Source organism: Rana temporaria, chromosome 3, assembly GCF_905171775.1.
Source record: "Rana temporaria chromosome 3, aRanTem1.1, whole genome shotgun sequence".
Taxonomy (NCBI): Eukaryota; Metazoa; Chordata; class Amphibia; order Anura; family Ranidae; genus Rana; species Rana temporaria.
The window spans coordinates 428,547,092-428,574,873 of NC_053491.1; the positions used below are offsets into that span (position 1 = coordinate 428,547,092).

Consider the following 27,782-nt stretch of genomic DNA (forward strand, 5'->3'; position numbering starts at 1 on the left):
ATTGGTGTAACAGATTTTTTATTATTATTAACTCCTCTCCGATGAATGGAGCCAGGAACTAGATAGTTGATATCTCACCAGCAGAGTCCACAGGAGACATGATGAGCAGTGGTTCATTCATTCTTGCTGCATCAACCCAAAGCTAATACTGTAGATATAGCTCTTCAGTCTATACATTTTAATAAAGATGTTTCTCACAGATAGCATAACTAGTTTCATTGCAAATTTCATCATTCCATTGTCCTTGACGCCACACCTGAACACAGTTTTCAATCCCAAATGCATTATTTGGCTCTCCATAGTCCCAGTAGCTGATGGGGGGAAAAAAATTAAAATATATATATTTGGCACTTATACGTGGAATAAGTTATATATCTTTTATTTTTACTGTCTAGGCCATGGGTCTTCAAACTATGGCCCTCCAGTTGTTCAGGAACTACAATTCCCATCATGCCTAGTCATGTCTGTGAATGTCGGTGTGTTACAATGCCTCATGGGATGTGTAGTTCTACAACAGCTGGAGGGCCGTAGTTTGAGGATCCCTGGTCTAGGCAGACCTTTGCACCATAACAACTGTCATAAATGTAGCAAAGTCCCGGGCCTCTCTAGGCCTAATGGTGACCTCCAGAGTTAGGGACAGCTGACATCCTTCTGTGTGGAGTGGGTAACAAGGCATGGTGGGTGTAATGCAAGGTGGATTGATGGGCACAAAACACTTCTTGAATGCAAAGAGATTTATTGCCTCTTAAACAGAACTGTGGGAGAGAGGGTTGGGGCCAGGACACCCCTAAGTAGATGCAATGTTAATTGGTAGACTCCGAGACTTCTATAGGTAGCAGCTATACAGGTGAAGGCCTTCAGCCGGACACCACTTTTGTATAGGTAGGACCACTGTCTCCTATGGCAAGGTGTTCAACTATCTGCAACACGAACAGTTCTCTTTTCCCCACACTCACTCACTGTGGGTCTTCACTCAAGAAGCTCCCAGTCTCTCTCACTAGACTAGCCACTGGATCCCCTGAACTCTTTCACTGTAGCACTTAGTATCTTCCTCAAGCGTCAACCTTGCTTCACTGCTGGGTCCCTGGCTTGGCACTCACAGATACTCTTCAAGCTTCACCCTTGCTGATATGTTAGGTCCCTGGCTTGGCACTCCACAAGCGCCACCTCTGCTGTCCCACTGGGTCCCTGACTTGGCACTTGCTGATGCTTTCCCACTTCTTCACAGTCCCCAGTTGGCAAGAAGTCTGCTCTGGTACTGGCCTCAGCTTACTCACTATGGTCTCCAAGGGGCATAGTCCCTTAGTAGCGACAGTTTCCCCTCTACCTCTGACCACAACTGGTTCCCCGGTAGGGTGACCACATTTCAAAACTACCATTCAGGGACACACTCCCTTCCCAAAAATCAGCTTGTGCTGTAACGAATCACAACACAGTGATTGGACACAAGAGGCGGGATTTATGATTTCTCCAATCACAAGCAGGGGGCAGGATTGTGCTCCTCCAGGCATTCCCGGTCAGGACAAATACTGTCAGTGAGTAAAGCGGTGATGTTGCGGCCTTTTTTGGGGGGTATCGGATTGGGTGGCTGTGTCAGTTTCATTCCCGGGACACTGTATTGACCTCGAATGAATGTGCCCAGGACAGACCTGCAAAATGCGAGACTGCCCCAGGCAATCCGGAACACGTGGTCACCCTATTCCCTGGCCTGCAGAACTGTTACTTCTAGTTGCACTACAAGACTGCAGTCCCAACCCTGCACTACCTCTGGATAGACTCTCATATAGCCCAGCAGCCAGATGTCCCTGGGATAGGCCTTAGGTTCCTGGCCTAGCAGCCGGGGGCAACACGACACATGTCCACCCAGACAGCTGTTCAAATGGCACAGAACCCTAATCACATGACTCCACCCAAATAAATAGGTTCTCCCAGCAGGCCAAGGGACCCAAGAAAATCCCTGCCCATTGGCTGAGACACCCTATTCATTCCTAATCTGTCCTTGCAACGTCCTTGTCTTACCCGGCCATCTAGTGACAGAAGAGAGAAGTACAGCAATTCCAGAATTAGGGTGAAATCAATTGACCTCCTAACAATTAGCCAAGGCAACTATCACTTGGCAAATAGATTTAACCACTTCCCTACCGGCCCATAGTGAAATGACGTCCACAAAGAACCTCTGCCGTTCAGAGTGGACGTCATATGACATCCTGGGCTTTGTGGGGGGGATATCTGAATGATGCCTGAAGCTAGAGGCATCATTCAGATATCCTTCTCTTGTGCCGGCGATTCTGCACAACGTAAGAACGATCATAGCGGCGGTTCCGCCGCTAGATCGTTCTTACAGGCGGCGGGAGGGGACATCCCCCCCCTCCCGCCGCCATCCGGTGCTTCTCCGGGCTCTCCCGTGCCATCGGGGGCCCGGAGAACGAATCGTCCGGCGTTTGCAGGAAGCATAGAGATGACTGGTGACCAGATGGTCACCAGTCATCTCTATGACCGTCGGAGGACCCGGGCGCGATGTGATGACGTCACGCCCGGGTCCCGTAAGTAAACAAAGCCGCGATTGCGGCTGCTAAGCAACAGCAAGCATGAGATCGGTGAATTTTTTTTCACCGATTTCATGCTTTCCAGCCTGGAGGAGAGATGTGGGGTCTTATTGACCCCGCATCTCTCCATAAAGAGTACCTGTCACACACATTCCTATTACAAGGGATGTTTACATTCCTTGTAATAGGAATAAAAGTGATCAAAACAAAAAAAAAATTAAAAAAAAAGTGTAAAAAAAAGAAATAAATATATAAAAATAAAAAAAGAAATAAAATGTATTTTTTTAACGCCCCTGTCCCCGGTAGCTTGCGCGCAGAAGCGAACGCACACGCAAGTCCCGCCGACATATGTAAACGCCGTTTAAACCACATATGTGAGGTATCGCCGCGTGCGTTAGAGTGCCAGCAACAATTCTAGCACTAGACCTCCTCTGTAAATCTAAACTGGTAACCTGTAAAACATTTCAAATCGTTGCCTATGGAGATTTTTAAGTACCGAAGTTTGGCGCTATTCCCTGAGTGTGCGCAATTTTAAAGCGTGACATGTTGGGTATCTATTTACTCGGTGTAACATCATCTTTCCTATTTTACCAAAAAATTGGGCTAACTTTACTGTTTTTTAATTTTTTTAATTCATGAAACAATTTTTTTCCAAAAAAAAGGCGTTTGAAAAATTATTGCGCAAATACCGTGCAAGATAAAAGGTTTCAATGACCGTCGTTTTATTCCCTAGGGTGTCTGCTAAAAAAACATATATAATGTTTGGGGGTTCTGCGTAATTTTCTAGCAAAATAATTATGATTTGTACATGTAGGAGAGAAGTGCCAGAATAGGCCTGGTATGGAAGTGTGTATAACTGCCCTGTATGGAAGTGGTTAATAGCAACCCTGGTTTTGCACAACTTCTGGCTGCACTACACAACTCCCAGATGTACTGCTCAATTGCTGGTTGTACTGAAACACTTTTGGCTGCACTTCCACAAAATAATTTCCTACAGGATCTCTAAGCTGTCTATGACCTGTTCTCCCCCCAGATTATAAAAGCACCACACTGTCACACTTACAGCAATGGGGTCTTGTACTAACGTAGCCAGAAGATCATCAGTTACCTCCTGCCGATATCCACCAGATTCTTCCTAGTGAGGGAGAGGTAGACTTACACCACTTCTGGACAACTTGTGCTCGCTCCAACAGCTTCCCCAAGGCTCCATCCCTTGAGCTTTTTCCTGATCCAACTAGACCAGTGATGGTGAACCTTGGCACCCCAGATGTTTTGGAACTACATTTCCCATGATGCTCATGTACTCTGCAGTGTAGGTGAGCATCATGAGAAATGTAGTTCCAAAACATCTGGGGTGCCAAGGATCGCCATCACTGAACTAGACCCTTGGACTGGGCTTGCATATAGGCCCCCCAGCTAAGCCTAGTTGGGACCTCTGTGTTTTCAGGCTGGCTTCCTCCAATACGTCCTTCTGCAGAACTGGACCCAGGAAGTATCTCCTTGCTGCTCAGGCCTCAGACTATTTTCAGACTCTCCCCCCAGTATCTGGGCAGACCTCCCCAGGGATTTGCTGAAGTCCCATAAATATTTAGGCTGCAGACTCTGTCCTCCTTCCCACTATGTTCTAGAATTCTCAGCAATTCTCTCTAAGCCAGTGGTCTCAAAGTACCGGCCCGCGGACCAGTTATAAATGGCCCGCAGGCAGGGCGGAAGTGGGGGGAGCAAAGAGGAATTTTTTTTTTGGTGAGCTGGCGCCATCTGGTGGTGAGCCGTTGGTATTACAAGTTATTACCACCAGATGTGAGCTGGCGCCATCTGGTGGTTGCCGTTGGTATTACAAGTTAAGCATTACAAGTTAAACAGCAATTCTAATGTAATTTTACACTATTTTCACTGCCATCTTCTTCCCTTCTTCCCTTGCAATACTTTCTGTTACGCCGTATTTGCGCAGCGGTCTTACAAGCGCACTTTTTTGGGAAAAAATTACACTTTTTTTAATTAAAAAATAAGACAACAGTAAAGTTATCCCCTTTTTTTTAATATAACGAAAGATAATGTTACGCCGAGTAAATTCATACCCAACATGTCACGCTTCAAAATTGCCTCCGCTCGTGGAATGCCGACAAACTTTTTTACCCTTTAAAATCTTCATAGGCGACGTTTAAAAAAATCTACAGGTTGCATGTTTTAAGTTACAGAGGAGGTCTAGTGCTAGAATTATTGCTCTCGCTCTACCAATCGCGGCGATACCTCACATGTGTGGTTTGAACACCGTTTACATATGCGGGCGCTGCTCGCGTATGTGTTCGCTTCTGCGCGCAAGCTCGTCGGGACGGGGTGCGTTTTCTGGCTCCTAACTTTTTTAGCTGGCGCCTAGATTCCAAAGAAAATTTGTCAAATCCTGACTTACACCAGTGCTGGTGGTAATAATGCGCTCGCTGACACCAGTGCTGGGGGTTAATAATGTGTTCGCTGACACCAGTACTGTTGTTTTTGAAGTTTGAAAGTTTGCATGCGGCCCCCCATGGCATATGAAAACTTTCCTTGTGGCCCTCAGGTAATTTGAGTTTGAGACCCCTGCTCTAAGCAATCAACCCCTGCTCTTCTGATTACTGTGGAGTTAAACTAAACCCAGCAGCCTGCTGTACACTAGGAGGGTGCTACAACATGAAAGATAAATTATAAGAATACATCACTAAACAAAACCTACCGAAATGAAGTTAAAGTTGTGCCATCAACCCATTTAAAGGTATTTTCGGTCTCTTGATCAGTCAAACCAAACCAAAGAGGAGATTTACCGGTATCTCTGTTTTTTTCTATGAAATTCTGTGAAAAAATGAATGTATGTTAGCATGAGTAGGGCTACAGATTACTATTGGTTAAATAAAAAAGGGCTTTTCCCAAAACTGTCCCTTTAGAAAAAAAATCCTGCACTGCTTTTAAAAATATAGCACCCAATTTAAGAATACCCCCACACAAAAACTAACTTTTTCCATAGTTTAGGCTGATATGTATTCTTCTACATATTTTTGGTTAAAAAAATCACAATAAGCGTATATTGATTGGTTTGCGCAAAAGTCATAGCATCTACAAAATAGGGGTAGTTTATGGCATTTTTATTATTATTTTTTTTTACTAGTAATGTCGGCGACCTGCGATTTTTATCGTGACTGCGACTTTATGGCAGACACATCGGACACTTTTGACACATTTTTGGGACCATTGTCATTTTTACAGCGATCAGTGCTATAAAAATGCACTGATTAATGTAAAAATGACACTGACACTGGTGAAGAAGTTAACCATTAGGTGGCGCTGAAGGGGTTAAGTGTGTCCTAGGGAGTGCTTCTAACTGTAGGGGGGTGGGTTATGTGTGACACGACACTGACCACCGCTTTCGATTACAGGAAGCTGTGATCATTGTCCTGTCACTAGAAAGACTGGAAAAATGCTTGTTTATATCAGCATTTCCCCGTTCTTCCTCTCCGTGAGACTTTCGCGGGTATGACTCGATGTCCGCGGGACCCGAGGTTGGACTCACTGAGTTTGCGGTGCGCGCGCGCGTGTCCACATTGCCTCTTAAAGGAGACGTATATATATATATGTCCATCTGCCTGCCCATGCCATTCTGCCGACGTATATCGTTGAGTGATGGTCGGCAAGCAGTTAAAGGGACACTGTAAATTGTTTTATTAAATCTAACGCGCCCCATCCTTCTGTGCTTGTACGCAGAAGCGAAATACATTTGTAAGTCACATCCGCAAATGTAAACAGTGTTCAAACCACACATGTGAGGTATCACCATGATCGTTAGAGCGAGAGCAATAATTCTAGCACTAGAACTCCTCTAAAACTCTAAACTGCTAACCATTCAAAAGATTTCAAGCTTGTCATATGGAGATTTTTTTGTTGTCATTCCACGAGTGGGAGCAATTTTAAAGCAGACATGTTAGATATCTATTTACTCTATGTTTCACATTATACAAACAATTGGGCTAACTTTACTGTCTGTTTTTTATTATTATTCATGAAAGTGTATTTTTTCCCCCAAAAAAGTGTTTTAACAGCTTGCCGACTACCTCACGCAGATATACATCGGCAGAATGGCACGGGCAGGCAAAGCAATGTATATATACGTTGCTTTGATTTCTGCCCCCTAGCGGGCAAGCGCAGTCTCCGTGACCGTGCCCGTGGGACCCGCAGACTCGATCGGGTCACAGAACGTCAGAACGGAAGGAATGCCTTTGTTAACAAGCCTGGTGACATGTCACTGATCGTCTGTTTCCTCTCATCGGGAGCAGCGATCAGTAACTTGTCACACGTAGCCATAGGTGTGTGCAGCCTATTGCATTAGGAGGTGCACCCCAAAGCTCAAACACACGCTACTGATCACTCACTGTGTTCATTTAGAATAGGAAGGGGTCGGTAAATTACATATTTACCAGTCCCCTTTACCCCCTTCATCCTAAACCATCCCCTAAACCACCCCCCGTGTGTGCCCGCAGCAGCCAGTAGGAGAGGAGAGGAGGAAAACTGGCAGCGCTATGAAGAAAATGGGGGGGCAGGGCAATAGGGGGAATCTGTGCTGCACAGAGTGATTAGGGTGTGCCTGGGCACACCTGGCACACCCTGTGCACACGCTTATGCACGTAGCCACGCCCCTAACAGTTTGACTCACTCCCTAGGGCACACTTAACCCCTTCCCGCCCCCTAGTGGTTAACCCCTTCATTGCCAGTCACATTTATACAGTAATCAGTGCCTTTTTATAGCACTGATCGCTGTATAAATGTGAATAAAATAGGGTCAAATGTGTCCGCCATAATGTTGCAGTCACAAAAAAAATCACAGATCGCTGCCATAACAAGTAAAAATAAATGAATAATAAAAATGCCATAAAACTATCCCCTATTTTGTAGATGCTGTAACTTTTGCACAAACCAATCAATATACGCTTATTGCAATTTTTTCCCCAAAAAATATGTAGAAGAATACGTATATAAATTTGCTTTTTTTAAAAAAAAAAAAAATGGGGATATTTATTATAGCACAATATTTTCCAAATTGTCGCTCTATTTTTTTTTATAGCGCAAAAAATAAAAACCACAGAGGTGATCAAATACCACCAAAAGCAAGCTCTATTTGTGGGGAAAAAAATTATGTCAATTTTGTTTGGGAGCCACGTCGCATGACCGCGCAATTGTCAGTTAAAGCAACGCAGTGCCGAATCGCAAAAAGTGGCCTGGTCATTTTGGCAACCAAATGGTCCGGGGCTGAAGTGGTTAAAGACTGCTGCGCTAATACAGTGTGACATAAAATATTGGAATGACCGCCATTTTATTCTCTATGGTCTCTGCTAAAAATATATAAATAATGTTTGGGGGTTCTAAGTAATTTTCTAGCAAAAAAATTACCTTGTAAGCAACAAGTGTCAGAAAAAGGCTAATGCCGTGTACACACGGCCGTTTTTCATGACGAGAAAATTTGTATTTTTTAAATTGTCGTGTGTGGGGTCCACAGCATTTTTCTCGACGAGAAAAATGGGCATTAAAAATTTAAATGGGCATTAAAAAAAAATTCTTGTCGTTTTTCACATTGTCGTTTTTCTCGTCGAAGCAAGTTATGAGACGGGGAAATTGGCATAATCAGCCCAAAGGGTGGCGCCATTTGAATGAAACTTCCCCTTTATAGTGCCGTCGTACGTGTTGTACGTCACCGCGCTTTGCTAGAGCATTTTTTTATCACGATCGTGTGTATGCAAGGCAGGCTTGAGAGGAATCACGACGAGAAAAACATAGTTTTTTTCCATGACATGAAAAGCGGTCGTGTGTACGCGGCATAAGGCATTAGGGGGTTAACCTTGAAACGAAGATAGTAGCCAAGATATTGAAATCAGTATGGGTATGATGGGGTTAATTGGGAAAAGTCAGTCAGGTCTTTATTTAATTTAAACCTTTAAATTCATCAAGGTAGTGAACAAAGTTTAGGAGGGCGGTATTTTCTATATGAAGCCAAGATCAAGAACAATGGAGACATGAAAGCGGTGGTTCACCCTCAATAACAACATTCTAGCATTAAATTAAGCATAGTAGCGCGAGCTACAGTATGCCTTTATTTATTTATTTTGCCCCGTACTCACTGTTTAATCCTATAGTGAAGATTCAGACTCTCCGCGGGGAATGGGCGTTCCTATCCAGAGGGAAGGTGATTGACGGCCGGCTCTGGCACGTCACGCTCCCCGAAGATAGCCGGAGTAGGTCTCGGCTCTTCACGGCGCTATACGGCGCCTACACACAGACTAGGCGCAGGCGCCGTGAAGAGCCAAGTCCTATTTTGGCTATTTCCGGAGAAGCGTGACGCGCCAGAGACGGCCGGCAATCATTTTCCCTCTGGATAGGAACGCCCATTCCCCGCAGAGAGTCTGAATCTTCACTATAGGATTAAACAGTGAGTACGGGGCAAAAAAAATAAATAAAGGCATACTGTAGCTCGCGCTACTATGCTTAATTTAATGCTAGAAAAAAAAAATGTTTATGGGGTGAACATATGGGGTGAATTGAACTCAAATTGGCAGGAGGAAAGTTCAAAACGAATCACAGAAGGAATTATTGTACCAAAAGTGTTGTTGATGCTTGAAATAGACTTATGCCGCTGTGTGGGCCCCATCTGACTTTTTTCTGTGGGTGTTTAGAAATAGAACATGTTTTTTTTTTTTTCGATGGGGGGAAAAAACGATAGGAAATTCCTATCGTCTGTGTGCAACTCCGACGGAGAAAAAACCCACGCATGCTCAGAATCAAGTCGACGCATTCTCGGAAGCATTGAACTTAATTTTTCTCGGCTTGTCCTAGTGTTTTATGTCACCGCATTTGGGCGGTCGGAATTTGGTCTGACAGTGTGTATGCAAGACAGCTTGACAACTGAATTCCGATAAAAAATTCCATCTGATTTTAGGCCGTCGGAAATTCCGATTGTGTGTACGGGGCATTACAGCAGAGGCAATGAGTCAGACAACAGTAAGTGGATTTAAACATGCTTGGGACAATTACAGATCTGTATAAAAAGTAATATTAGAACACTGAAGGTTTGGCCACCATCTCAGGAAATTAATCCCAGTACTATAAACCAACCCTAAAGCATGTATCCAGTATTAGACCTTTGCTGCCCATACTTTGGTGGATAATTCCTGCTTACTTGCTCCTCCATGCTAGTGATAATAGCTAAATAGCCTCCCCGGTTCAGGCACATATTTTCTGCTTTCTGCCAGGTTAATTGAAAAGTAGATATGAAATAACAATGATTTTCATATTCCAACCATTCTTGTTCGCAGGATCTGACTGGAGAGAAGAGGCAAAGCAAGCAAGAAAGAAAAGAAAAATGAAAGAAATACAATTAACATTTGACCATTTATCATGCTTTAGATATTTAAAATTTGTGAAGTTTGGTCATGTAAAATATATACAGATATATACTGTATGTATACTGCATGTTAAATATATACAATAAATATATATATACCGTATTTGCCGGCGTATAAGACGACCCCCTAATTTTCCAGCCAAAATGTTGGTTTTGGGATATACTCACCGTATAAGACTACCCCCTTCATACTAGTCATGCCTCGCCTCACGGTGCCACCATTACATGCCAGACTATGCCACTACATGCCAGACTGTGCCCTATTACATGCCAGACTGTGCCCCATTACATGCCAGACTGTGCCCCATTACATGCCAGACTATGCCACTACATGCCAGACTGTGCCCCATTACATGCCAGACTGTGCCCCATTACATGCCAGACTGTGCCCCATTACATGCCAGACTGTGCCCCATTACATGCCAGACCGTGCCCCATTACATGCCAGACCGTGCCCCATTACATGCCAGACTGTGCCCTTACCTTATCCTAAGACATGCAGAATCGCGGCCGTACGTCTTCTGTTCCGTGATAGGCGGAACATTCAGCTTCCCAGGAAGCACTGTGTTCAGTGTTCGCCTATCACGGAGGCCCTCTCGTCCGAGGACGAGAGGGCCTCCGTGATAGGCGGACACTAAACACAGGACGAGAGGGCCTCCGTGATAGGCGGACACTAAACACAGTGTCTCCTGGGAAGCCGAGTGTTCCGCCTATCACGGAACAGAAGACGTCTCCTCGTCCCGTGCTCTCCCGGACAGGGGAAGTGATCCCGGTGTTACAGCAAGCGGCCAGTGGCCTCCACCTACTGCGCCAGGAGGGAGTTTCTTCTGCTGAGAGACCGTGAGTGGAAATTAACCCTTACTGCTTCTGGAATGATGGTGGAGGTCTAATAAGGAGGATTATTTACAAGGCTAAGCTTATTCTACGATCTGGTGAGTGTGAACCCCAGAGGGGAAGTGTACCTCACTTTTGTGGTGAAGATTGGGAGTTGGTGTAGGGTGCACTACTATTTCAACCCTAGAAGCTCTTACCACTGTCAGAACTTTGATCTACGAAACTACTTTGGGACTTTCCATCATTTATTCATTTTTATTTATACATGTGATTTTGGACTTCATCCATCTTTAGCGCTGTTTTATCATTTTATGATCCAGTCTTTGGGTTAATGTGTTGATACAGTTTTTTAATTTTTGAAAGATGAATCTTTCATTTATTTTAAACAGCTGCTGCATTGTTTATCATATCATACTGATCAGATTGTAATATTGATTTATTTATTTATTTATTGGTCGTTTTTTTTCTATATTCCATTTTTGGAACCTCATTAACAGATAAATTATTATCTTTGGCGCTGGGAAGTGCACTTTGGGCCCCTTCGTTTTTAGTGTGCACCTTCTTTTATAAATATATATATATATATATATATATATATACACACACACATACATAAATATATACAGTATTTCACAAAAGTTAGTACACCCCTCACATTTTTGTAAATATTTGATTTTACGGAAAGGATTGACAGATTGATAGCTCCTTCTCGATTCTGTGGCTGGTGGTGCATGGCCGTTCTTTGTTGGTGGAGCGATTTATCTGGTTAATTCCGATAACGAACGAGACTCCTCCATGCTAACTAGTTACGCGACCCCCGGCGGTCCGCGTCCAACTTCTTAGAGGGACAAGTGGCGTTCAGCCACACGAGATCGAGCAGTAATCGATTAATGTTAATATTTTATTATATCTTTTCATGTGACAACACTGAAGAAATTACACTTTGCTACAATGTAAAGTAGTGAGTGTACAGTTTGGTCGTCTTGGAGGTGTGTTTGGGGTTGTTATCATGTTGGAATACTGCCCTGCGGCCCAGTCTCCGAAGGGAGGGGTTCATGCTCTGCTTCAGTATGTCACAGTACATGTTGGAATTCATGGGTCCCTCAATGAACTGTAGCTCCCCAGTGCCGGCAGCACTCATGCACCCCCAGACCATGACACTCCCACCACCATGCTAGACTGTAGGCAAGACACACTTGTCTTTGTCTTTTCTGACCTGGTTACCACCACACACGCTTGACACCATATGAGCCAAATAAGTTTATCTTGGTCTGATCAGACCACAGGACATAGTTATAGTAATCCATGTCCTTAGTGTGCTTGTCTTCAACAAAAAGTTTGAGGGCTTTCTTAGTGTGCATCATCTTTAGAAGAGGCTTCCTTCTGGGATGATAGCTATGCAGGCCAATTTAATGCAGTGTGTGGCATATGATCTGAGCACTGACAGGCTGAGCCCTCCCCCACCCCTTCAACCTTGGAAGCAATGCTGGCAGCACTCATACGTCTATTTCCCAAAGACAACCTTTGTATATTACGCTGAGCACGTGCACTCAACTTCTTTGGTCGACCATGGCGAGGCCTGTTCTGCGTGGAACCTGTCCTGTTAAACCACTGTATGGTCTTGGCCACAGTGCTGCAGCTCAGTTTCAGGGTCTTGGGAATCTTCATATAGCCTAGGCCATCTTTATGTAGAGCAACAATTCTATTTTTTCAGATACTCAGAGCGTTCTTTGTCATGAGGTGCCATGTTGAACTTCCAGTGACCAGTATAAGAGAGTGAGAGCGATAACACCAAATTTAACATGCCTGCTCCTCATTCACACCTGAGATCTTGTAACACTAACGAGTCACATGACACCGGAGAGGGAAAATGGTTAATTGGGCCCAATTTGGAAATTTTTACTTAGGGGTGTATTCCCTTTTGTTATCAGCGGTTTAGACATTAATGGCTGTGTTGAGTTATTTTGAGGGGGACAGAAAATGTACACTGTTATATAAGCTGTACGCTCACTACTTTACATTGTAGCAAAGTGTCATTTCTTCAGTGTTGTCACATGAAAAGATATAACAAAATATTTACAAATATTTGAGGGGTGTACTCACTTTTGTGAGATACTGTATACACAGTACTATGCAAAAGCTTTAGGGAGGTGTGAAAATTTGCTGTAAATTAAGCAATGTTTTCAGAAATAGGAGTGTTGATATATTATCAAATATATTATTATATTAATATTAATAATATATTATCAGCAGACTCGTACCAACATGTTTAGTCTAAAGAGACATCATCTCTTTAGACGAAACGCATCGGGACAAACCTGCTGATGCCATTGTGTTAAATCTTCAGTCTATTTTCCAGGCACTTTTTTACCTGCTCAAATGTGAGTGTGCTTCAATTTTAATAAATATTCTTTGTACTGTGGATTTACACTATGTGAAACTTTTGTTTAATTTTTGGCTGCATTCTGTGAGCATATGGGAAGGATTCGACCAACCTCCCTCTGAGTTTTCTTTCTCTGCTGGAAGTCATCTAGTGTGATCACCATCCGTCTGTGCCAACATCTGCAGACGTGGATGTTCCTGTCTACCGGTGTGCTGTCACCATAAGCTTTGACGACTCATTTGGCATATGCCTTGTTGAGTCCAATAGCTCTGGTAAGCCTACCTTATGTTGGTGGTGGCTTCTCCCGTTATCTTCTTTCCACAACTGTCCTTCTATTGATGTTCCAAGGTGGTTATTCACTAACCTGGACTAACAACATTCTACAGTTTCCATCCGTGGATTAGATCTATTTTTCATCACATTGTGGACTATATTTAGTTAATTTATTTCATGTGTTTGCATGTGTGTCAATAGGAGTGTATAACGTAATTTTTTGCACCACATACGGTCTCACTAATTATGACTGTTCTCATTTAGCACTGCACATATATTTGTTATTTTCACTTGCAATTGTCTTCTTTTGGTTGTATTTAATCACCACTGTTTTTTTTTTGTTTTTTTTGCTAAATAAATTAAAAAATACCAAAAACGTTGAAAAAAATATGTTTTTCTTTGTTTCTGTTATAAAATCTTGCAAATAAATAATCTTTCTTCGTGGATTTAGGCCAAAGTGTATTCTGCTACATTTCTTAGGTGAAATAACTCAAATTAGTGTATATTATTTAGTCTGTTGGAAAGTTATAGAGTCCACAAACTATGGAATATATATGAGCATTGATCAATTCGAATTGTACTGGCACCCTATCTAACTTCTTGAGGCCAAAAAATTCCAGGAAACTACAGGTATCTCCCCCAAATGACCCCTTTTTGGAAAGTACACAGTCCAAAGTATTTAGTAAGAGGAATGGCAAAAAAAATCTTATATTTGTTTTTCTTTTTTCTTACGATTTTTTTTTATTTTTTAACGAACTTTGACCAGAGCAAGATAATGTCACCATCGTAACATTGTACTACTCTGGGGATTTTTTTTTTTTTACACACTATGTTTGCATATAGCTGTGCATTACATTGCTATATGCAAGCACTTTACTGAATTAAATCGATTCATTCAGTTTTTTTGCGATTAACTGTGATTGGTCAGAGATAATCACATGGTACAGATAGGCTATGATTGGCCCAGTCTATACCATGTGATCACACTGACCAATCACAGCTAGCAACACAATTGTATAATACAATGGATGGCTTCTAAGGAAGCCATCCATTCTGTACAACTGTCATGTGACCTGCTGTGATTGGTTACAGCAGTCACATGGTACTGGCAGTGAGTCGGTATACTCGTGGATCATCGGCTGTGTCCGCTGGACACAGCCGATAACAGATCGCACCACTGCATGGCCCCACAGCCACACGTCAGGCCTGATCTGGGAGGACGTTGTATGAAGTCCGCCCAGATCAACGAGAGGTTCAGAGGTAGAATAATACTTCAGTTTCTTACCACTGGTCTGTGACATCTTGGAATCTGGAGAGAAAAAGGTCACCAAATCAGACTGTTTTGTAAGTTAAAGCATATCTAAACCAAAGAACAAAAACTGCTGATAGTATTGCAGCTTATTGGTTCTAGGAGGTGGTGGCTGTATTCAATTTTTTACTTGGGAATCACAAAGAGACTAACATTTTCCAGCACACCTACTAGCTAACCTGCAACAAAAACAAATTGTCCCAGTCTAACAATTCATGTTAAAAGCAGAGGGTTAAGTTTCAAACATTTGCAAATACATTGGGCCAGATTCACAGTGGACTTACAACGGCGTATCTCCATGTACGCTGTTGTAAGTCCGAATGTGAGCCGTCGTATCTATGCGCCTGATTCTTAGAATCAATTACGCATAGATTTGGCCAAGATACGAGCGGCGTAAGTCTCCTACGCCGTCGTATCTTGGGTGCATATTTACGCTGGCCGCAAGGGGCGCTTCCGTAGAATTACGCGTCAAATATGTAAATTAGGTAGATACGCCGATTCACAAATTATCTTGCGCCCGCTACGCCGTTTACGTTAGGCTTACGTCCGGCATAAAGTTACCCCTGCTATATGAGGCGCAGCCAATGCAAAGTATGGACGTCGGCAAGCGTATCTTTTTACGTTGTTTACGTACGTCGTTTACGTACGTCGTACGTGAATGGGGCTGTGCGTAGGTTACGTTCACGTCACAGGCATTGGGCCTGGCGTATCTTATGGAGTAAATTCGACGTGATACTGAGCATGCGCGCGCATGCGCCGTACGATCGGCGCTTTATTTGCATGGGGTCACGGCTCATTTTAATAAAACACGCCCACCTCTTCCACATTTCAATTAGGCGGGCTTACGCCGGCCAATTTACGCTACGCCGCTGCAACTTACGGAGCAAGTGCTTTGTGAATACTGCACTTGCCTGTCTAAGTTGCGGCGGCGTAGAGTAAATAGGATACGTTACGCCCAACTAAAGATACGCTCTCCTACGTGAATCTGGCCCATTATATGTGGAAGCCGCAGTGCCTACAGCAAGGCTCCCCTGTATACTGTGGTCCTAACTCTATATTTCTGAGAGTCTCCAAGTTAAAGAATATATAGCAGTGGATAAATTAAGGGCAGGTTTGCCTGGAGGTTATAATAAGGGAATTCCCCCCAGTGGGATTTTTAGGCAGCTCAATTAATGAATTGATTGAAATTACAATATATACTATACAATATATATATATACAATATAATGACTTCTTAAATATTGTCATTTCAATCAATTCATTAAATGAGCTGCCTAAAAATCCCACTGGGGGGAATTCCCTTATTATTTACTCTCGGGGTGAGCAGCATAGTCTCTCTGCAGTTGTGTCTTTTTTCTTTTTCGATTTATCTGGAGGGAGCCCATAGGGACACATTGGATGCCCAGCAAGAGCACAATAATTTCTATTTTTATTATTATACAGGATTTATATAGCACCAACAGTACAACTAGAGTTGGGCCAAACGCCCCCCATTTTTGTTCGCACCAGAACTTTTGAACATGTAAAAAGTTCGGACCCGAACCCCCGACGTCGGGAACCCTACTGCGCATGTGCGAGGCCCCGCTCCTCTCTTCTATTAGCCCGGTGGCCAAGGGGAGGAGGAGGAGGGAGCCCCGCGGTGACATCACTGCCACGTCACGGCCACGGCCGGACTCCCGAAAGTGGGAAAGGATACCTGTCAAAGACAGGTATCCTGTCCCCCCTCCCCCCAAAAGGTGCCAACTGTGGCATCGGAGGGGGGAGGAATGCGATGAGCAGAAGTTCCGCTTTAAAGTGGTTGTAAACCCTCGGATACAACATTATAGAAAAAATTAGCACATAACACAAGCAGCTGATCGCTGCATGTGAAAGTTTACTCACCGCCGTCATTAGCTGTAAATTAATTTTTTCCGTTTTGATGACGTCACCGTGCTTGCGCATTGTAGCCCCGCAAATCCGGCCATTTGAAGCTTGCCGAGTTTTCATCTACATTTCCGGCAGTAAATGTGAACGAGCTCCATGAGCGAGCTTCCCCTCTGTCCTCAGAAGAGAAGTCTCGCGATGTTACAGTCCTCCTGTTTCTGATAACTCCTCCCCCCCCCGTGTGACTGAACAACACTGCAGCCTCAGACATTGGAAGGAGTATATTGGTTGCCGTGGTAACGGCAATCCAGATCGAGGCTTGGTTACGGCGGTACGATGCATACAGAAGATTTCTAACAGAGACTTAGTAAGGGCGGAAGTGACATCAGAAAGAGAAGCGATGAACAGGAGCTAGAATGGCGATTTCTATACCCGGAAGCATTGAAAAGAAGAACGCTAGCCAACAGGTATTTGCGGACCTCATTTTTTAAAATAATAAATGTAATAAGCATTGCAATGACCTTGGCTAATAGAATAACTAAAAAATAGAAACCGTAGCCAAGGGTTTACAACCGCTTTAAGGAGGAGTGGGATCCCTTCCAGTCAAACCTGCCCTTAATTTTTCCACTGCTGTATATGTCCCAACTGGCAAAAAAAAACAAAAAACATTTGTGCTATATATTTTCATTTTAGATATTAAATATAACAATTGTATATCTACACACAAATTTTGTAAAAAAAAAATGTGAAAGTGTGTGAAAAAGTAATAGTGATACTTACATAAAGCAAACAAGAGGCCTATGAAGACCAACAAAACACAGAACTTCAGAAAAAGAAGACCCAACAGGATAAAAATCACCCGGTCTCTTCTACTTCTGTCAGCTATAATGAAAATGTATATACCAGTAAAATAGAGTCAAACTCTGAAAGGTAGCAAGCACTTGAAGGGCTCATTCAGATGGGCACATACATTAAGAATGTTCTCCATGCAGAGTCACTGGCAGATGTGTGTGTGCATCCACCTCGGAGCTGTGTGCAGGCAGCCCATAGAAGTGGATGCACACAGTTGTTGCACAGACACAATCGCAAATCAAAGCTTGGCATGCAGGCAGAAGCAGGTGCATGGATCTGAACAGACACTGTGGGGCAGATCCACAAAAGAATTACGCCGGCGTATCTATTGATACGCCGCGTAATTTTAAAGTTCCCGCTTCGTATCTTTGTTTTGTATCTACAAAACAAGATACGACTGCATCTGGGATCGATCCGACAGGCCTACATCTTAGTATGCCGTCGGATCTTAGGTGCATTTTTTCGGCGGCCGTTAGGTGGCATTTCCGTCGAATTCCACATTGAGTATGCAAATTAGCTAGTTACGGCGATCCACGAACGTACGTCCGGCCGGCGCATTTTTTTACGTCGTTTGCGTTCGGCTTTTTCTGGCGTATAGTTACTCGTGCTATTATGAGGCGTACTCAATGTTAAGTATGGCTGTCAGTCCCGCGTCAAATTTTTAATTTTCTACGTCGTTTGCGTAAGTCGTTCACGAATAGAGATTTGCGTAAAATTATGTCACCGTCGAAAACATTGGCTTGTTCCGGTTTAATTGAGAGCATGCGCACTGGGAAACCCCCACGGACGCCGTTAAAAAAAAACGTTGTTTACATCGGGTCACGAAGTATTTACATAAAACACGCCCCCATCACATCCATTTGAATTGCGTGCCCTTACGCCGCCAAAGATACACTATGCCGCCGTAACTTACGGCACAAATTCTTTGGGGATTGCAAAAAAAGAAGTAAGTTACGGCGGCGTAGTGTATCTTTGATACGCTACGCCCGACGCAAATATGCACCAATGTACGTGAATCTGCCCCTGTGAATTTGGATTCACATCACATGCAGATGCATGAATTTATTTACACACACATTTCAACTTTACTCAAAAAATTCCCTTTTTAACACAATTCTATTGATAGCAATCACATAGCTCCCAACTGTCCCTGATTTGGAGGGACTGTCCCTGATTTTGACAAGTGTCCCTCTGTCCCTCATTCCGCCTCATTTGTCCCTCATTTTGGTCTGATCTATATAGCTGTATATAAAATGCACTTTTTATCTATCAAACAGTGTTTTCCAGCACTAAACCTTTCATCTGATTTCTAACTTGCATTTGTAAATTCCAAAAGCCAATATAAAGGAATAGTAAAAAAGCCCTTGTGGGTTTAACCAATCTTGTTTTTTTTTGTACAATTCTCCTTCAAGGGGGTGTGGCGAGGGGAGTGTCCTATGCCTTATGCCTGCATACTTTTTCTGATAGATGTCCCTCATTCTCATCTCAAAAAGTTGGGAGGTATGCTTTTATTATGATTTTTACACCTTTTATGTATAAGGATAACATGTTTCCTGAGTCTTTGGTATGCTTCTAATTACATGTTTGCTTATTAGCCCCGAAAAAGGGGAAGTGGTCCCTAAAATATGTCAGAATACTGCTAGCTCCTTTACAAGTACACACGACCGTTATTCATGTCATGGAAAGAAACAATGTTTTTCTCAAAGTGATTTGTCGTGATTCCTCTCAAGCCTGTCTTGCATATACATGTTCGTGAAAAAAAATGCTCGAGCAAAGCGCGGTGACGTACAACACGTACGACGGCACTATAAAGGGGAAGCTCTATTCGAATGGTACCACCCTTTGGGCTACTTTTGCTAATTTGTCCGTCTCATAACTTGCTTCTGAGAATGCACGTTTTTTTCCCCCTAGTTAAAGCGTACACACGACTGTTTTTCACGACGTAAAAAAAGGACGACGTGAAAAACGACGCGAAAAAATAGAGCAGGTTCTACATTTTTAATGCCCATTTTTCGCGAGAAAAATGCTCTGGAGCATACACACGAGTGTTTTTCACGACCAATTTAAAAAAATGCATTTTTCTCGTCATGAAAAACGGTTGTGTGTACGCGGCATAAGGAAATGTTGTGTTTTTACCCTTGGCTTCTTCTTGGTGGGCCATCCTCCAAGTATTTTTCCTCTCTGCATAATTTCCTCCTGAAAAAGGACACAGTCCAAACATATACATTAAAGCTTTAATTTTTTTAAAGTTTCCCACAGCAGCTGTAAAAAGAAAATTAAAAAAATTAGCTCTAGGCTGCAATGTCAACCCTGTTTCTTGCAGTAATCTCTTTTCATCACAAGATGTCCTTAGTCTTCTGGGCTAATTGACAACCACTCAATCAGAAGACAGGATATAAAGGCGCATCTCAAAAAATGTTAATATCGTCAAAAAGTTAATTTGTTTTAGTAATTCAATTCAAAAAGTAAAACTCATATATTACATAGAACCAAAAGAGGGGTTTGGGACTTTAAATGAGGTGTGTGAGATCACACATCTCCATCCCTAAATCTATATGCAAGAAAGTGAGGGTTTGGGACTTTAAATGAGGTAGGTCTAGCATGGCTAAAAGATGAGTCAATGTAAGAAGACATGTTTTATTAAAAACATTACATAGCAAAATGAGTACATGCATGGTAAACAAGCATATCAATCACATATTATTAACCAGATAGTCATGAAAACAATCATAGCAACTTAAAGATGACATATTAAGGTATACGACAGTTGTCAATCATAAAGAATCGCTTGAAAAGCAACATGGTGGTGTAACTTGGAATTGGATGAAATAAAACCATCTAAAAAGAAAATGGTGCATCATAATTGGCCCGACGCACGTTTCGTGGTTTCCTACCACATCATCAGGGGCGAGTGCACCAATGTCTGTAAAAAAGCATAAATAAAACAATATGGTCCAATGTTACACCCAAACACGAGGGAGACTATATATGTAAAGGAGGGGAGAAATTAACTCATCCTACTAAGTACTTACATGTCAATTAAGGAGGAGGTCCGGTTTAAAAAAATAAATAAAAATTAAAAGTCAGCAGCTACTAACACTGTAGCTGCTGACTTTTAATAAGGAGACTTACCTGTCCAGGGTGCCCACGATGACGGCAGCCGAAGCCGAGCAAACGCTCGGGTCTCGGCTGCCCCACCGCCATCCTCGGTGAGGGAATCAGGAAGTGAAGCCTTGCGGCTTCACCGCCCGATTCCCTACTGTGCATGTGCGAGCTGCGTGGCGCGACGTGAATGGGTGATGTCTCCTGGCATTTTTGATTTTTTTTTTGGTAGACCTTCTGAACATAAAATTGGTGGCTGCTTAAAATGTTCATCCTGGGAGCTGAGGAAGGGGCCTGCAGGAAAGCTGGATGCACATCATGTTTTTTAATGTAAGAAAGAAAGTCACCGCTCCAGGTGGGTCTACTATATGGTCATGCACTGGTACAGGATTCCAAGGGTGCTGGCGGTGCACTAGGCAAGCATAAAGGTTGAATGAAGGATGGCTGGCCGCACTCCAAAAACCGTACAGGTTGTCTTTTATTAAATGAACAGCAAAATGTTTCGCACAAAATCAGTGCTTATTCATGGCCATGAATAAGCACTGATTTTGTGCGAAACATCGGCTGTCCCTTGTTTCTGTTGCTGTGATCTGGTAATGCTTTTGCTGTTCATTTAATAAAAGACAACCTGTACGGTTTTTGGAGTGCGGCCATCCATCCTTCATTCAACCTTTATGTTTTTTAATGTATTGAATAAAACATGTCTTTTTTTACAATGACTCATCTTTTATCAATGCTAGACCTACCTCATTTAAAGTCCCAAACCCTCTCATATATTATATAGATTCATTACACCCAGAGTGATATATTTCAAACATTTCTTTCTTTTAATTTTGATGATTATGGCTTACAGCTAGTGAAAACACAAAATTTCGTATCCCAGAAAATTAGAATATTGTAAAAAAAGTTCAATATTGTAGACTCATGGTGTCACACTCTAATCAGCTAATTAACTCAAAACACCTGTAAAGGGTTCCTGAGCCTTTAAATGGTCTCTGGTTCAGCAGGTTGCACAATCATTGGGAAAACTGCTGACTTGACAGTTGTCTAGAAGACAGTCATTGACACCATCCACAAGGAGGGTAACTCACAAAAGGTCATTGCTAAAGAAGCTGACTGTTCACAGAGTGCTGTATTCAAGCATATTAAGTTGAGTGGAAGGAAAAAGTGTGGTAGAAAAAGGTGCACGAGCAACAAGGATAACCGCAGCCTTGAGAGGATTGTGAAGCAAAGGCCATTCAAGAATTTGGGGGAGATTCACAAGGAGTGAACTACGGCTGGTGTCAGTGCTTCAAGAGACACTGCGCACAGACGTATCAATTTTATTGACTAAGAAGATATAACCATGCAAATGGTGCAGCAGAAATCATATAGCACAATGAGAAAGGTTTGTGTGGTCCAGGATGATAGGACTGTCAAAATTAGAAGCAGCGCCCCCCCCCCCCCCCCCCACAGATGCAGAATGCCGGCCTCCCGCATACCAGAAGCAGTGCGGCTGCTTTATGGGGGCGCTAGACTAATTTGCCTCTCAGCCCAGTCCGCCCCACAAGACTGGCGCTACACTAACAGTGTAGCGCAAGCCGGCGGGGACTCTTTCCGTGCTGCCCCCCTGGAAAGTGCTGCCCTAGGCCTGGGACTTGTTGGCCTAAGCCAGGATACAGCATTGGTGCATACTAAACTGTACATAGACATACATTTCTGTATTAAAAATCCTTTTTCTTATTTGTCTTATGTAATATTCAAATTTTCTGAGATACTGAATGGTGGGGTTTTTACTAGGTGTAAGCCATAATCATCAAAATTAAAGGAAAGAAATGCTTGAAATATATCACTCTGTGTGTAATGAATCTATAGAAAATACAAGTTTTACTTTTTGAATTGAATTACTGAAATAAATTTACTTTCTGATGATATTCAAATTTTTTTGAGATGCACTTGATGGGCTCACCCTCTGAAGCACTTACAGTGTACTAATTCGATTAGCAATGCTGACGTCAACACATTTTGTTTGCATCATTGGGGACTACACTATCTGGAGAAGAGGTGAAGAGGAAGTGGTCTCTGCAGTCTCATGTAACCTGTAACCACCCTGAAAACGTATGGGAATAGTACGTGTAAAAAAAATATATAGCGTAAAATGCCACTTTTGCTGCACAGCTTGGTCTGTTAAAGTGGAGTTTCCATCCCCAATTTTTTTTTTCATTATTGTGCTCATTAGACCTAAAAAAGGAAAAAATAAAAAAATATTTTTTTTTTACTCATCTGGAAATGCCTGGTGCTATGCAGTCCCACGAAATCTGCCTTTGGAATCACCTAGGATCCTGACATCATCTCCCTCTAATGCTCCTGGGAAATATGTGTCATCATTTCCCAGGATGCAGTGCGCTACCCAATTATCACTCCCCATCCAAGACTTTCAGGAAGTAAGTGCTTGTGGGCTTCACAATGCCCACAAGCAAAATGACAACGGTGTGGACATAGTTTTATAAACTATCTTTTTTGAATAACTATGCGGAGCGGCGGCAGATTGTAAAATAGTAAGTGACCAGATTTATATTATAAAAACGCATGTTGAAAGGACATACATTTAAAAAATGCTAATTGTGGTTGGAACCCCGCTTTAAGTGCAATTTTTATTTAATAAACCAGCTTTATACACATTAATGCATTATGAGCATCTTCCATTATCTTTTATAACCACATGATGTGATTAAACCGGGAGTTCACCCGAAAAACTATTTTTAACATTAGATTGAGGCTCATTTTGTGAAGGGGAATCGGGTGTTTTTTTTTAAATCGAAGCAGTACTTACTGTTTTAGCGATAGATCTTCTCCGCCGCTTCCGGGTATGGTCTTCGGGACTGGGCGTTCCTATTTGATTGACAGGCTTCCGACGGTCGCATACATCCCGTCACAAGTAGCCGAAAGAAGCCGAACGTCGGTGCGGCTCTATACGGCGCCTGCGCACCGACGTTCGGCTACTTTCGGAAAATCGCGACGCGCTGTATGCGACCGTCGGAAGCCTGTCAATCAAAAAGGAACGCCCAGTCCCGCAGCCCATACCCGGAAGCGGCGGAGAAGATATCTCTAAAACGGTAAGTACTGCTTCGATTTAAAAAAAAACACCCGATTCCCCTTCACAAAATGAGCCTCAATCTAATGTTAAAAATTGAGTTTTCGGGTGAACCTCCACTTTAACGAAATTAAAGGGCACCATAAACCTGAATACATTCCCTGGAGCAGGCTGACCACTTGTCTTCAGAGGCACTTCCATTCACACGCATATGATCTCTTGGTGGGATTATTTGATTCGTTAAGCGGACAATTTTCACATATAAAGCCCAGCGGTGACACACTTTCCATTGTGGATTATTTCAGCTGCACCACAAACAGTTTGTTGTATTTGCACGTTGGAAAAGTTGGAGTATCATCTTTTCACTAAACACATTGGCCCAGATTCAAGAAGCACTTGCGCCCGCGCAACCATAAGTTACACGGCGCAATTGCTTACTTGCTCCGGTGTAACGAGTGCTCCTGATTCAGGAACCTCGTTACACCGACTGCAGCCTAAAATCTGAGCTGCCTAAGGCACTTATGCCTCGCAGATTTTAGGCTGCATTCTTGTGTTTGCCGCTAGGGGGCGCTCCCATTGTGATCAGCGTGTAGTATGCAAATTGCATACTACCACTGATTCACAAGCTTGCGCGAGCCCCGCGCAAGCCAGGTACGGAGTTTCCATACGGCAACTTTAGCGCAAGGTTGCCCCTTCTAATAGTAGGGGCAGCCAATGCTAAAGTATAGCCGGCCTTCCCGCGCCGTGAAATTTGAATTTCACGGCGTTTGCGTAAGTGATTCGTGAATGGCGCTGGACGCCATTCACGTTCACTTTGAAGCAAATGACGTCCTTGCGACGTCATTTGCCGCAATGCACGTCGGGAAAGTTTCCCGACGGAGCATGCGCTGTACGCTCGGCGCGGGAGCACGCCTAATTTAAATGATTCCCGCCCCCGGCGGGATCATTTAACTTGCGCGCGCTTACGCCGGGCAAATTTGCCGGCGCGCCCTCGCAGTTCACGGAGCTACTGCTCCGTGAATCGAGGGCAGCGCAAAATATTTGCGGGGGCGCAGGGCAAAATCGTTGCCCTGCTCCCCCGCAAATATAGCGCAAGCTATGCTGAATCTGGGCCATTGAATTGTGGAGCACTGGACTATTTATGAACTTTTTAGCACCATTTAATATTTGTCATTTTTTGTGAACAGATGGTGGCTGTTTACACAAAAATATATTTTTGATGTAATTCACTTGATACACCGTTCTAGGCAACAAGAGTTTCACTTATCCAGTGACACTTTGCCATTTGAACATTCACTATTGTTTGATTTTGCTTGTTGTACATTGTTTGTTGCATCTGTTACCTAATTATTTTTAGGATAATACCCCAGTCAAAAACGGCACATTTAATTTATTTTACACTTTAAACAATGTAAGCTTTGACATTACTGTGTGTGCACACAAATATGTTGTCGCTTCAACATTCTTTAAGTTTTAAAAAATAAAAATGTCTCCAGGAGAGACTTCCTTTTACTTGGTGTCCAGTTGGCAATGGTTTCACCAGACAGGAAGTGAGGAGAATTTTTTTTTTTTTATGGAAGTATGATATCCCTCTGTCCCCTTTATATTTCTATGTCCATGTTTCAGGTTTTTCCTCACTTTCTGTCTTGTGAAATTGTCAGCAGGACAGTAAGTGAGGCAATATCTCTCTTAAAAGTAAGGCTTATGCACTATGGAGTTTTGGGGTCCTTGAAGGCTGTTATATCAGTAATAGTGGGAAATATTTGGGCATGTGTGCTGGGTATGGTGTCCTCTATTTTATTAGGGTCAACTGGTTGTGACCTTGGATTTTGTGGATTAAAATGTGTCTGTGATTATTTTGGTGATTGTCCCCGAGGTGGTGTGTTGCAATGGGGGTCTTGCACAAATAGGCGTTCCAAAGAGTCAGAGTGGGTTAAAACAAGGGACCTTATATTTTTTAATAAATAAATGTTTGGGTGTCTTTATTTCTAGGTTACAACTCTCAACTTTTCTAAACTCTAAATAACTTTGGACTGGTCTTTTGTTCTAGGATACAACAATTTCTAGACCTCCACAACCACCATTCAAGGGGCTGTGGGTAAGAGGCTATTATACTCTTCAACACTGTGACAAGGTGCTTTGCCAGGGGGAGAAATCTCCTCATGTTGAGTGCATGTGGATTGGTGGCCAGCCAGGCTGCATGATCAGATTAAGGGTCTGGTATAGATTTTAGCGGGACCACACAATTTTTTTCCTGCCTTTTTGAGTGGAGTCTCCCCTAAAATCCTACCAGACCCAAGGGTTTGTTATGGAGCTCCTGGTAATAATTAAATTTACAGAAAAAACTGAAACTATTGGGCCACGTACACACGGTCGGTCCAAACCGATGAAAACGGCCTGGAGTCAAGTTTCATCGGTCCAAACCGACCGTGTGTACGGCCCATCGGTCTGTTGTCCTTCAGACAAAAATGATAGAACTTGCTTTAAAATCGAACCGATGGACGGCTGACCATCGGTCAAAACCGATGGTTAGTACACAAAAGCATCGGTTCAAAACCTGCGCATGCTCATAATCAAGTTGACGCATGCTTGGAAGCATCGAACTTTGTTTTTTTTAGCACGTTGTGTGTTTTACCCTGATCGGGTTTTGAACTGATGGTGTGTACGCACATCAGACCATCGGTCTGCTTCACCGGTGAACCGAAAACGGTCGGTCGGACCATTCTCATCGGATAGATCGACCGTGTGTACGCGGCCTTGCTGGAAAATTACATTTATTGCCTGCTTATTTTGTTTAAAAAAAAGAAAAAACGGAGACAAACCCCTCCAAAGGTTCCCGGAAAAACATTTGTAACACCCTCCTAGTCAGGCTGTTAAAGTTCAGCTAAGTTTCATTTTTTGGATTCCCTGTAGCAGGGGAGCAGTGTTCAATTGCTTTTGTCTGTTGTGGGTTGTGCTGGTGCAGGTTCAACTATTTCCCCCTGTATCCCAATGAGCTCTGGGAAATAGAGGGTGGAAGAGTTATGCCCTGGCATTAATAGTCATACAGCCACAGTCAATCCCTGGTCAGGAGAGAGACCAGAAGAGGGCCTGGAGAGAGGGGGCGGCATCCAGGCTCCTCCAAAAAATGGGCCGCCCCCTCTCTCCAGGCCACCCCGTATCTATATGCAATGGATTCATGCATAATTCATGCATAATGCAAAATGCATATGGGAGCTAACAAAAAGAAGAGGAGAAAAAAAAAGGGGGGGCTGCATGGGGAGCAGAAGGAAGGAGTAAGGGGAGGGAAGGGGATACTTCAGTAGGGGAGGCTACCTATTTCAGCATGGAATAATTGCCTCAACAAAATAAATATCGGCCATAATAGAGCGCTATTTTTAGCGGCGCTTTACTGCTGTATTTGTGGGGGTATTCGGCTTCTCGCGGGTTGCTTTTAACCCCCGCTAGTGGCCAAGAAAGGGTTAAAACCACCGCAAAGCGTGGCTGCAGCAGCGATTTGCTGTGATTTCTAGCGATATAGCGCCTGCAAAGCGCCTCAGTGTGAAAGGGGTCCTACTGATCGATCAGCTCCTGGTAAGAGGTAGAATAGAAAAAGATTGACTATGGGTACCACGGGTTGCAAACTTTCTCCTCCCTATGATAGAGGGAAGCTGAAGCGCTTGGGTCTTTATTTCTAAACTCCAAGAATCGTTCTCAGACATACAAAATCTTCCTAATGGGACAAACAGAAAGAAATAACCTGACCAGATTTAACCCTTCCCTCCTCTATTCAAAGCAACCAAAATGGCTATACATAGTTTAAGACTAAACAATTGCTCAATAAACCCAACTGTGACAGGTTCTCTTTAAAAAATGTAAAGTTTAAGAGTAATCTAACATGCATTTAATACCTGAGGTCCAAATTTCATCTGTCATGTTCTCTTTTCTTTGCCGTGTGCAGATCTGTTCCTGCTATGTAATCTCTAAAACAGATGCTCTACATGTCTGTGCTCAGATTATACCACATCCCCAATTTACATTTTTCTGACCACAAAGAACAGGGAAGTCTGTTGCAATAATATTGTAAATGATATGTTATTTTTCATTTCACTCATTGCAGCTTCATTATTCCTAACAGGGAACATCTTTAA

At 43.0% G+C, this 27,782-nt stretch overlaps 1 protein-coding gene across 3 annotated transcripts; it reads right to left on the reverse strand.

Moving 5' to 3' along the window:
• On the reverse strand, positions 1-27,649 carry LOC120933216 (hepatic lectin-like). Of its 3 annotated transcripts, XM_040346300.1 has the most exons (7): positions 27,543-27,649; positions 19,614-19,673; positions 17,406-17,507; positions 14,739-14,762; positions 9,739-9,881; positions 5,257-5,372; positions 1-311 (listed from the first exon to the last, which is right to left on the reverse strand). In XM_040346300.1, the coding sequence occupies exons 1-7, from the start codon at positions 27,565-27,567 to the stop codon at positions 179-181; spliced, it is 603 nt and encodes a 200-aa protein (XP_040202234.1). In that variant the 5' UTR covers positions 27,568-27,649; the 3' UTR covers positions 1-178. The 3 variants fall into 3 exon arrangements, with proteins under 3 accessions (XP_040202234.1, XP_040202237.1, XP_040202235.1); XM_040346303.1 differs by lacking the exon at positions 17,406-17,507; XM_040346301.1 differs by lacking the exon at positions 19,614-19,673 and having other exon boundaries at positions 27,543-27,643.
• Positions 27,650-27,782: the final 133 nt, after the last annotated feature.